Source organism: Entelurus aequoreus, linkage group LG17 (assembly GCF_033978785.1).
Source record: "Entelurus aequoreus isolate RoL-2023_Sb linkage group LG17, RoL_Eaeq_v1.1, whole genome shotgun sequence".
Lineage (NCBI taxonomy): Eukaryota > Metazoa > Chordata > Actinopteri > Syngnathiformes > Syngnathidae > Entelurus > Entelurus aequoreus.
In genome coordinates, this window is record NC_084747.1 from 22,123,729 (window position 1) to 22,136,750 (window position 13,022).

The 13,022-nt window shown below is 36.4% G+C and overlaps 1 protein-coding gene across 1 annotated transcript in view; it reads right to left on the bottom strand.

The window, feature by feature from the left end:
• Positions 1–3,434: 3,434 nt before the first annotated feature.
• Positions 3,435–13,022, bottom strand: part of LOC133632662 (dynamin-1-like) — a 38,944-nt gene continuing 29,356 nt past the window's right edge. Inside the window, exons 20-23 of the mRNA XM_062025223.1 lie at positions 12,520–12,606; positions 12,304–12,458; positions 12,066–12,233; positions 3,435–6,576 (exon numbers count right to left, since the gene is read on the bottom strand). Coding sequence (XP_061881207.1) covers positions 6,555–6,576; positions 12,066–12,233; positions 12,304–12,458; positions 12,520–12,606 — 432 coding nt within the window. The 3' untranslated portion in view covers positions 3,435–6,554. The remainder of the gene's footprint in view (positions 6,577–12,065; positions 12,234–12,303; positions 12,459–12,519; positions 12,607–13,022) is intronic.

Below are 13,022 nucleotides of genomic sequence, written 5' to 3' on the forward strand. Positions count from 1 at the left end.
TTCTAGAAATAAACATTACAGGTGTACCTAATGAAGAGGGACTACTAGTTTAATGTGTGAGTGCCTCTTGTGGTCATAAAGGTTCAACACAACCTCGTCTTTTATACTCCCAAACAACATAATCTAGTTATAAAATGAAACTATAATGTATTCAAAAATATGCCAAATATTATATATATATATATATATATATATATATATATATGTATATATATATATATATACATATATATATATTTATTTATATATTAATATATAAATATTTATATATATACTTATATATAATATTTAGCATATTTTTGAATACATTATAGTTCCATATTATATATATATATATATATATATATAATATTTAGCATATTTTCAATACATTATAGTTCCACATTATATTTTATATATATATATATATATTATATAATATATATATATATATATATATATATATATATATATAATATTTAGCATATTTTCAATACATTATAGTTCCATATATATTATATTATATATATATATATATATATATATATATATATATATATATATAATATATATATATATATATATATATATATATATATATATATATATATATATATATATATATATATATATATATATATATGCATTTTTCTGTAAAATAAATATTTAGCATATTTTTGAATATATATATGTATATAATATTTAGCATATTTTCAATACATTATAGTTCCATATTATGTTATATATATATATATATATATATATATTAAAAATTCTGTCAAAAACATGTTTCTTACAACCTTTTTCTCTTAAAAATATCCAACTTTTAAAATGAAAGCACGGGACTTTTTTCTGGAAAACTTTTTTTTTTCTTCCAAAAGTTGAATGGAAATCCTTAATTGACACAAAAAGATGGCCTTTTCTTTTAATATTTGTATTTTTTTTCTTACAACGTACGCTTTCATAGAACACTTTCTTTCAAGATAATGCGCAACTTTTGCCTAAAAAAAATAAAAACTGTTTTAAATTCGGTATTTCTCGCTCCTTCTTTCTTTCTGACTGAAAAGAAAATATTAGAGAATTCAGTAAATATATTTTATATATAATTTAAATAATTTATTTTTGGCTTACACCAAGGTAAATTGTTTGACACAGTACTATTTTTGTATTTGAGAAATTCGGAGAAGATCATAAAAATATGTTTTTGCAGGTATCGGACGCCTCGGTCTCCTTAGATGCATCCTCGCTCATCCATGCGGACTGGACACTGGCCGAGAGTCGGCTCTCTTGGTTGCTTTGTTGGGTCTGCTCCTGTCTCTGGCCATGTATGTAGAAATGGCTGGTTGCATCAGCTCTGCTCTTTTAATGTCTTTAATGTCCTTTGATGTTTCCCTCTTACACACACTGCTTATGTGTGTTATGGCTAGGAGGTTTTTTTACACACATGTTTATGTGTGCTATAACTATGAGTTTCCCCCCCCCCCCCCCCCCCCCTTGGCCTCAGTCCTGGACCCCTTCTCCAGGGGCCCAGGCTTAAACTGATTCATTTTTTTCTTAGTACAGGTGTACCTAATGAAAAGGGACTGCTAGTTTAGTGTTTGAGTGCCCTCTTGTGGTCATAAAGGTTCAACACAACCTGGTCTTTTATACTCCCAAACATGATCTAGTTATAAAATGGAACTATAATGTATTAAAATGAAATATTATCTCAACACAATCAAATCACGAGCGAGTCAAAGATTTTAATGACAGTTTTATTTGCTACTGGTCACACACTACACACTACGCACGGCACACCCATTATTATGTTTGTTTAGCAACTAAAGGTGTGAAATATTGATATTGTGTGTTGACATACTGTAAGTACACCTTAAAAACATTTGTCATGACAAAACAGGACAATTTACAGCCACAAACACGCTAACGCATCACACCTGCTAACTGAACATGAACATGCAAAGATTGTTTTATATTTTATCTCCACAGCAACTAAAAGGTCACCATTACCTAAACATGTATTTGAAATAAACATCTGTGTTTTGGGCATATTAGCAGAATGTTATCTTTTTGGACTCCAACGCATGGCTTGTTTGTGTTTGCTTGGAAAAGGAAAACATCCCAATTAAATTGGAAAGCTCCTATCGACAAGTCATACAAAACATAATAAACCAGAAGAGGCAATTCCTGAAGGAATTGCGTGTGAATGCTCCAATGCCGAAGTTGAAGTGAAATGCTGACAGAATGTAGTATGAATGTAAGATCAGTTGGAATGTTGGAATGGTTTGAATTTCCAGGAAAACCGGAATTGGTTAAGAACTTGGGAAAGTGTTAGTTTGAATGTCCAGGATGAGTGGAATGTGTTGATGTTGAAATGGTTGGAATAGGTTGAAAAATGTGGGAATTGTGCAACTTGGAAAAATGTCCCATTCATTTCAATGGGAACTTCCTGGAAATTTGGGAATTTTGGGAAAAGCTGGATATAAAAAAAAAAAAAAAAGATTAGCATGAATGCATGAACGCTAATCATGCTAATCAGCTACATTCATGCTAAACGCATGAATGTCCTGAATGAGCTGAATTGGTTGGTGTTGGAATTGTTTAAATCGGGTAAAAAAATGTAGACGTACTAAATGGTATAAGGAATTTCGGGAATTTTTTTGAACTTGGAAAAAGGGTAGTTTGAATGTCCAGAATGGTGGAATGTGTTGAAGGTGCAATGGTTTGAAGAACGTGGGAATTGTGGAAGTTTGAAAAATGGCCAATTCATTTTGAATGGGGAAAATAGCCCCCCACAAAAAAGGAGGAATAATGGGAAATCCGGGAATTTTTTTTAAGAATTGTGGAAGTAGAGCACACAATTCCTGAACAGGTTGAATATTTTTGGAGTTGGAACAGTTTGAATCAGATGAAAAATATGGGAATTATGGAACTTTGAAAAATGTCCCATTCATTTTAATGGGAATTTCCCAAAAAGTTAGGAATTTCGGGAAAAGATGGATTTTTTTTTTTGAAAATGGTAAAAAACTGAATGAGTTGAAATGGTTGGTGTTGAAATTTTTCAAATCGGTGGACAAAATGTTGAAGTAATAACATGTTGAAATGAGAAATAGTATTACGGAATTCCTGGAATTTCGGGAATTTTTCCAGTTCAAAAAACAACTTTGTCTTTTGTCCCGATTAAGAGGAAGGTTTTGACGGTAGAACGGTTGGAATGCGTTGAAAAAATATGGAAGGAGTAATCGCCAGAAAAAAAGGGTGGAAATAGGGCTTTGGATAACCAGGAATTCTGGAAAACCCTGGAATTTGTTTTGAACTTTGAAAAGGGGAAGTTTACATTTCCAGGATGGTGGAATGTGTTGAAGTTGGAACGGTTTGAAGAATGTGGGAATTGTGGAAGTTTGAAAAATGGCCAATTCATTTTGAATGTGGAAAATAGCCCCCCCCCCCCCCCCCAAAAAAAAAGGAGGAATAATGGGAAATCCGGGAATTTTTTTTTAGAATTGTGTAAGTAGAGCACACAATTCCTGAACAGGTTGAGTATTTTTGGAGTTGGAACTGTTTGAATCAGATGAAAAATATGGGAATTATGGAACTTTGAAAAATGTCCCATTCATTTAAATGGGAATTTCCCAAAAAATTAGGAATTTCGAAAAAGCTGGATTTTTTTTGGGAAAATAATAAAAAACTGAATGAGTTGAAATGGTTGGTGTTGAAATTTTTCAAATCGGTGGACAAAATGTTGAAGTAATAACATGTTGAAATGAGAAATAGTATTACGGAATTCCTGGAATTTCGGGAATTTTTCCAGTTCAAAAAACAACTTTGTTTTTTGTCCTGATAAGAGGAATGTTTTGACGGTAGAATGGTTGGAATACGTTGAAAAATGTGGAAGGACTAGTCGCCAGAAAAAAAGGGTGGAAATAGGGCTTTGGAAAACCAGGAATTCTGGAAAATACTGGAATTTTTTTTATCTTTGAAAAGGTGAAGTTTAAATTTCCAGGATGGTGGAATGTGTTGACGGTGCAACGGGTTGAAGAATGTGGGAATTGTGTAAGTTTGAAAAATCGCCAATTCATTTAAATGTGAATTTCCCAAAAAATTGGGAATTTTGGGAAAAGCGGGAATTTTTTTTGAAAATGTTAAAAAACTTGAATGGTCTGAATGAGTTGAAATGGTTGGTGTTGAAATTTTTCAAATCGGTGGACAAAATGTTGAAGTAATAACATGTTGAAATGACAAATAGTATTACGGAATTCCTGGAATTTCGGGAATTTTTCCAGTTCAAAAAACAACTTTGTTTTTTGTCCTGATAAGAGGAATGTTTTGACGGTAGAATGGTTGAAATGCGTTGAAAAATGTGGAAGGACTAGTTGCCAGAAAAAAAGGGTGGAAATAGGGCTTTGGAAAACCAGGAATTCTGGAAAATACTGGAATTTTTTTTATCTTTGAAAAGGTGAAGTTTAAATTTCCAGGATGGTGGAATGTGTTGACGGTGCAACGGGTTGAAGAATGTGGGAATTGTGTAAGTTTGAAAAATCGCCAATTCATTTAAATGTGAATTTCCCAAAAAATTCTGAATTTTGGGAAAAGCAGGAATTTTTTTTGAAAATGGTAAAAAACCTGAATGGTTTGGATGAGTTGAAATGGTTGGTGTTGAAATTTTTCAAATCGGTGGACAAAATGTTGAAGTAATAACATGTTGAAATGACAAATAGTATTACGGAATTCCTGGAATTTCCGGGATTTTTCCAGTTCAAAAAACAACTTTGTCTTTTGTCCCGATTAAGAGGAAGGTTTTGACGGTAGAATGGTTGGAATGCAATGAAAAATGTGGAAGGAGTAGTCGCCAGAAAAAAAGGGTGGAAATAGGGCTTTGGATAACCAGGAATTCTGGAAAACCCTGGAATTTGTTTTGAACTTTGAAAAGGGGAAGTTTACATTTCCAGGATGGTGGAATGTGTTGAAGGTGGAATGGTTTGAAGAATGTGGGAATTGTTGTGGAATTTAAAAAAATGGCCAATTCATTTTGAATGGGGAAAATTCCCCCCAAAAAAGAGGAATAATGGGAAATCCGGGAATTTTTTTTTAGAATTGTGGAAGTAGAACACACAATTCCTGAACAGGCTGAATATTTTTGGAGTTGGAACAGTTTGAATCAGATGAAAAATATGGGAATTATGGAACTTTGAAAAATGTCCCATTCATTTCAGTGGGAATTTCCCAAAAAATTGGGAATTTCGGGAAAAGCAGGAATTTTTTTGAAAATGGTAAAAAAAAAACACTTGAATGGTCTGAATGAGTTGAAATGGTTGGTGTTGAAATTTTTCAAATCGGTGGACAAAATATTGAAGTAATAACATGTTGAAATGACAAATAGTATTACGGAATTCCTGGAATTTCTGGAATTTTTCCAGTTCAAAAAACAACTTTGTCTTTTGTCCTGATAAGAGGAATGTTTTGACGGTAGAATGGTTGGAATGCGTTGAAAAATGTGGAAGGAGTAGTCGCCAGAAAAAAGGGTGGAAATAGGGCTTTGGATAACCAGGAATTCTGGAAAACCCTGGAATTTGTTTTGAACTTTGAAAAGGAGAAGTTTACATTTCCAGGATGGTGGAATGTGTTGGAGTTGGAACGGTTTGAATAGGTTGAAAAATGTGGAAGGGAGAACGCGCCAAAATCTGAAGAAGAAGAAGAAGAAGAAGAAGAAGAAGAAGAAGAAGAAGAAGAAGAAGAAGAAGAAGAAGAAGAAGAAGAAGAAGAAGAAGAAGAAGAAGAAGAAGAAGAAGAAGAAGAAGAAGAAGAAGAAGAAGAAGAAGAAGAAGAAGAAGAAGAAGAAGAAGAAGAAGAAGAAGAAGAAGAAATAAATAGATGGATTTTGGTGTAGAAAACATGCGTGAATGTTTTGGAGCATTCACACAATAAATGAATGAATGAATGAATAATCATTCATACCAAACCATTTTTAAAAAACTTTACATTGTAAAGATGAATCTTTTTGAATGTATCTTGACTCAAGAGGGAACAACTAAAAAGCAAATGTTAGCTCGTTAGCTCGCTAGCTAGCGCCCCCTGCTGACCAGAGCAGGGTCCATAAACAATAAATAACTCTTTGTACTTGTACAAAAACTATGACGTTTCACGCACATGACTACTGTACTATGTACTACTGTACTACATTACTACACCAAAATAAACTCACCTTAAAGCAGACATCTGTCCTTGTACTCTTTTTGCTAGCTTACCGGCAGTCAGTCAAGTGCAACAGTGTGACACATGGCGGCAAAGGGGCTCTTTCAAAATAAGATACCCGGAAGACGTCAAAATAAAAACGGATGCGATTGCAAACCGGTAGTTACAAGTTATCATTTGAACAGTCACAGTCACCAAACAACATGAAAACACTCTTTTCCACGTCGGACCAAACTTGTTTTGCTTGCGTTTGTCCTGATTCACGTGTAAACACATCAACACCAGCTGGACAATAGTGCTGTCAATCATCTCTTTGTGATGGCCGGGGGAAAGGGGCGGGGTCACAGGGTGAGCAGCGATCTCATTGGTCGATGACATGTCGCACGTCACTGGTCGCTAACTGAGATTCTAAAAGAAGATGCAACATCATTATTGTTTATTTCTTTTTATCATTGGCACACAAATTCAACTTTTACCATCATAATATTTTTATTCAACCCTTTAAGTGTCCTGCAGAGTGAAGGGTTGCTAACATTAGCATGCTAGCTTTTTTTTTTTTACAAGGACACACCCAAAAGTCCTATTTTTTGTTCGATGCTAACGTTAGCATGCTATTGTTAGGTTAACATTTTTACAAAATCCATAGATACACATGTAAAGTCGTTGATATCAGTACTTGGTACTCCCTTGGCTACCATGTTAGCATGCTAAAGTCGTTATGTTAGCTTTTTGCTCATAATGTCACATATTTTGTTAATTGGCGTATCTGTTTAGTCAATATTGTCGATACGGACTCAAAAGTTATATTTTGTTATTTGATGCTATCTTGCTAGCATACTGTCAGTAAACATGCTAACGTTTGATGTTAGCATGCTAAAGTGTTAGCACGCTAACATGCTAATATGCTAACATTACTATAATATGTTAACCTTTGACTAATTTACTGGTGTACACCTAACTGTTATATAGTTTGTAAATTGTTAGCATGCTGTTAACATAATCACATTCTAACATTAACATGCTATCACTTTAGCAAATTTTGTCGGTATACACTCAAAAGTTAACATAATGACAGCAAGCATATTAGTATTTCATTTGCTAACATGCTAAAGGTTTTACGAAGTTCATAGACATGTAATGTCATTGATATCATTACTTAGTGCTACCTTACTTGCATTATAATGTTAGTAAAAAGCTAGAATGCTAAAGTGCTAACGTTACAGGCATACACATTGCTACTTGATGTTAGCGTATTGGTAAGCATGAAACAATTAACGTTAGCAATGATAACATATTTACCAAATTCATAGGATTACCTATAAAATCTCTAATGTGGTAACTTGGTGCTACCTTTCTGGCATTGCAATGTTAACGTGTTAGCATTTAGCGTCAACCTGCTACAGGTTTGAACAAATTCATAAATATAGGTATATGAAAGTAATTGATATCTTTACTTGACTTCAAAGACTTTGGAGTCTTACTAGTATTTCAATGTTAGCATCCTAGCATGCTAATGTTAGTATATTATCATGCTAACGTTAGCATGTCTTATTTAGAGTCAAATATTTCATTGACGCCATCTTTATAGCATGCAAACATTTTTACTAAAGTCACAGGCGTACGTTTAAAAGCTGATGCTTCCTTTTTAGCATTGTAATTATAACATGTTAGCATGCTAATTTTAAGACATTAGCTTTTTGCTAATTTACATGTGTACATGTAAGAGTCACATATTTCGGTAGTTGACGCTATCTCATTGGCATGCTAACTGTCAGCGGTCGCATGTTAACATTGACATTGCTACGATTTTAGCCAATTTTGCCAGAATGAATGTAACCTGCGCGGTTCAGTGCACGCCTGTTTCTGTTCCGCGCAGGATTCGAACCCGGGTTGTCCGCATGGGAGACGAGCACGCTAACCGCCGTAAATAAGGTTTACCTACATACGCATGGCCCAGTCACACTGGCGGCCCTTTGTGCACTCCGCCTGCTAAACCTCACGGTAGCCTTTTCCATTCCGCACGGGACTCGACCCTGGGTCGTCTGCATTAGAGACGAGCGTGCTAACTACCGAGCTAAAAGGCCCGGGCAATCAAGGTTGTCAGGGAGTGAGGTTCATCAACCCAAACGGTGGGCCAGTGTGGCTGGGCCATATGTTTTGTTACTTGATGCTATCTTGTTAGCGTGCTGTTAGCATTTAACGATAGCATGCTAGCCATTTGTTATAAGTTTCTCAAATTTCTCGGACCAAGTCAGCACATTCCAACACAGAAATTTGCGAACAACATCAGCGTCACAGAGTTAGCATTGCTATCACTGTGTGGCTACCTGGGAACCCCACCAAAAAATTGGGAATTTCGGGAAAAGCGGGAATTTTTTTTGAAAATGGTGGAAAAAAAACTTGAATGGTCTGAATGAGTTGAAATGGTTGGTGTTTAAATTTTTCAAATCGGTGGACAAAATGTTGAAGTAATAACATGTTGAAATGAGAAATAGTATTACGGAATTCCTGGAATTTCGGGAATTTTTACAGTTCAAAAAACAACTTTGTTTTTTGTCCTGATTAAGAGGAATGTTTTGACGGTAGAATGGTTGAAATGCGTTGAAAAATGTGGAAGGACTAGTTGCCAGAAAAAAGGGTGGAAATAGGGCTTTGGAAAACCAGGAATTCTGGAAAATCCTGGATTTTTTTTTATCTTTGAAAAGGTGAAGTTGAAATTTCCAGGATGGTGGAACGTGTTGACGGTGCAATGGGTTGAAGAATGTGGGAATTGTGTAAGTTTGAAAAATGGCCAATTCATTTAAATGTGAATTTCCCAAAAAATTGGGAATTTTGGGAAAAGCGGGAATTTTTTTTTGAAAATGTTAAAAAACTTGAATGGTCTGAATGAGTTGAAATGGTTGGTGTTGAAATTTTTCAAATCGGTGGACAAAATGTTGAAGTAATAACATGTTGAAATGAGAAATAGTATTACGGAATTCCTGGAATTTCGGGAATTTTTCCAGCTGAAAAAACAACTTTGTTTTTTGTCCTGATTAAGAGAAATGTTTTGACGGTAGAATGGTTGAAATGCGTTGAAAAATGTGGAAGGACTAGTCGCCAGAAAAAAGGGTGGAAATAGGGCTTTGGAAAACCAGGAATTCTGGAAAATATTGGAAATTTTTTTAGCTTTGAAAAGGTGAAGTTTAAATTTCCAGGATGGTGGAACGTGTTGACGGTGAAATGGGTTGAAGAATGTGGGAATTGTGTAAGTTTGAAAAATGGCCAATTCATTTAAATGGGAATTTCCCAAAAAATTGGGAATTTTGGGAAAAGCGGGAATTTTTTGGGAAAATATTAAAAAACTTGAATGGTCTGAATGAGTTGAAATGGTTGATGTTGAAATTTTTCAAATCGGTGGACAAAATGTTGAAGTAATAACATGTTGAAATGGAAAATAGTATTGCAGAATGCCTGGAATTTCGGGAAAACCGGGAATTTTTCCAGTTAAAAAACAACTTTGTTTTTTGTCCTGATTAAGAGGAATGTTTTGACAGTAGAATGGTTGAAATGCGTTGAAAAATGTGGAAGGACTAGTTGCCAGAAAAAAAGGGTGGAAATAGGGCTTTGGAAAACCAGGAATTCTGGAAAATACTGGAAAAAAATTGTTATCTTTGAAAAGGTGAAGTTTAAATTTCCAAGATGGTGGAACGTGTTGACGGTGGAATGGGTTGAAGAATGTGGGAATTGTGTAAGTTTGAAAAATGGCCATTTCATTTAAATGGGAATTTCCCAAAAAATTGGGAATTTCGGGAAAAGCGGGAATTTTTTTTGAAAATGTTAAAAAACTAGAATGGTCTGAATGAGTTGAAATGGCTGGTGTTGAAATTTTTCAAATCGGTGGACAAAATGTTGAAGTAATAACATGTTGAAATGAGAAATAGTATTACGAAATTCCTGGAATTTCAGGAATTTTTCCAGCTGAAAAAACAACTTTGTTTTTTGTCCTGATTAAGAGGAATGTTTTGACGGTAGAATGGTTGGAATGCGTTGAAAAATGTGGAAGGAGAAGTCGCCAGAAAAAAGGGTGGAAATAGGGCTTTGGAAAACCAGGAATTCTGGAAAATACTGGAAAAAAAAATTATCTTTGAAAAGGTGAAGTTGAAATTTCCAGGATGGTGGAATGTGTTGACAGTGCAATGGGTTGAAAAATGTGGGAATTGTGTAAGTTTGAAAAATGTCCCATTCATTTCAATTGGAAATTTCCCAAAAAATTGGGAATTTTGGGAAAAGCGGGAATTTTTTTTGAAAATGGTAAAAAACTAGAATGGTCTGAATGAGTTGAAATGGTTGGTGTTGACATTTTTCAAATCGGTGGACAAAATGTTGAAGTAACAACATGTTGAAATGAGAAATAGTATTACGGAATTCCTGGAATTTCGGGAATTTTTACAGCTGAAAAAACAAAATTGTTTTTTGTCCTGATTAAGAGGAATGTTTTGACGGTAGAATGGTTGAAATGCGTTGAAAAATGTGGAAGGAGTAGTCGCCAGGAAAAAAGGGTGGAAATAGGGCTTTGGAAAACCAGGAATTCTGGAAAATCCTGGAATTTTTTTATCTTTGAAAAGGTGAAGTTTAAATTTCCAGGATGGTGGAATGTGTTGACGGTGCAATGGGTTGAAGAATGTGGGAATTGTGTAAGTTTGAAAAATGGCCAATTCATTTAAATGTGAATTTCCCAAAAAATTGGGAATTTCGGGAAAAGCGGGAATTTTTTTTGAAAATGGTAAAAAACCTGAATGGTCTGAATGAGTTGAAATGGTTGGTGTTGAAATTTTTCAAATCGGTGGACAAAATGTTGAAGTAACAACATGTTGAAATTAGAAATAGTATTACGGAATTCCTGGAATTTTGGGAATTTTTCCAGCTGAAAAAACAACTTTGTTTTTTGTCCTGATTAAGAGGAATGTTTTGACGGTAGAATGGTTGGAATGCGTTGAAAAATGTGGAAGGAGTAGTCGCCAGAAAAAAAGGGTGAAAATAGGGCTTTGAAAAACCAGGAATTCTGGAAAATCCTGGAATTTTTTTTATCTTTGAAAAGGTGGAGTTGAAATTTCCAGGATGGTGGAACGTGTTGACGGTGCAATGGGTTGAAGAATGTGGGAATTGTGTAAGTTTGAAAAATGGCCAATTCATTTAAATGTGAATTTCCCAAAAAATTGGGAATTTCGGGAAAAGCGGGAATTTTTTTGAAAATGGTGAAAAAAACTTGAATGTTCTGAATGAGTTGAAATGGTTGATGTTGAAATTTTTCAAATCGGTGGACAAAATGTTGAAGTAATAACATGTTGAAATGAGAAATAGTATTACGGAATTCCTGGAATTTCGGGAATTTTTCCAGTTCAAAAACAACTTTGTTTTTTGTCCTGATTAAGAGGAATGTTTTTACGGTAGAATGGTTGAAATGCGTTGAAAAATGTGGAAGGACTAGTCGCCAGAAAAAAAGGGTGGAAATAGGGCTTTGGAAAACCAGGAATTCTGGAAAATCCTGGAATTTTTTTAATCTTTGAAAAGGTGAAGTTGAAATTTCCAGGATGGTGGAATGTGTTGATGGTGCAATGGGTTGAAGAATGTGGGAATTGTGTAAGTTTGAAAAATGGCCAATTCATTTAAATGTGAATTTCCCAAAAAATTGGGAATTTTGGGAAAAGCGGGAATTTTTTTTGAAAATGGTAAAAAACTAGAATGGTCTGAATGAGTTGAAATGGTTGGTGTTGACATTTTTCAAATCGGTGGACAAAATGTTGAAGTAATAACATGTTGAAATGAGAAATAGTATTACGGAATAACTGGTTTCTCTTGTTCCTTTGACCGACGTCAGCGTCATGGAGTTAGCATTGCTAGCACCGTGTGGCTACCTGGGAACCCCGGGTGGCGGTCCTCTGTTGGGCCGAGACGGGGCGGACGTTCCCGGGTCAGGCGACACGGCGGGTCTTGAGGGGGCGCCCGGTGCGGCCCGACCGCCCGGGCGCAGGGGGCCGGGTGGTGGTGCCCGACGCTGCGGCGTGGGACTGGACATGGGAGACCTACAGTGGGGTTTGTCTTTTACTGCCCAGCAACCGTGCGGCGGCGGCGGCGGCGTGCGTGCGGTCCTACCTGCGGCCCGACGGCGCGCCCGTCACCTGCAGCCAGGAGTCGTCCACGGGCGGCGGCATGCCGGTGGTGACGGTGGAGGTGCTGATGTCGCCGATGATGTGGAGACCTTCGCGCAGGGCGTGGTACATCCTCAACATGTCGTCGCGGTGCCGAGCCTGAGGGATACGCTACGCTTGAGGACAGATGCACACGGGCGGCGCTCGGCCGAGGTGCTACCTGCTCCTGGGACTCGTCCATCAGAGTGTTTTGGTCGGCGCACGAGTAAATCTGGGCCAGCAGGTCGGAGTGGATGAAGTCTTTCGTCTGATTGGACGAGAGGAAGTCCTTGTCATAATAATGACATCACTTAAGTCGAACAGCCCTTTTCATTCACGCTACCTCGTTAGCATGGTAGCACGTTTAACGTCAACATGCTAGCATTTTAGCCACATTTAGTCACCCAAACTTATGCTCGCAACCTAAAGTATAACAATTCTTCCAAGATGGCTGCGCTTCAGAGCAGCGGCTTCGTGCGAGCGCTCCTGGAAGTGAGGGCAAAAATACCCCTCAATTCAGTCAATTTCATGGCTGGCTCACAGCGTGTTCACTCCGTGATCACTTACGACCGACTTACGATTCTGGAAGTGGAGAGATCGGGCCATTTTGGGCTGATAGATGCGTGTACGATGGACCTGCTCGCTAGCTTGGGAATTCTTCGCGAGCTACATCCAGCAGTGGCC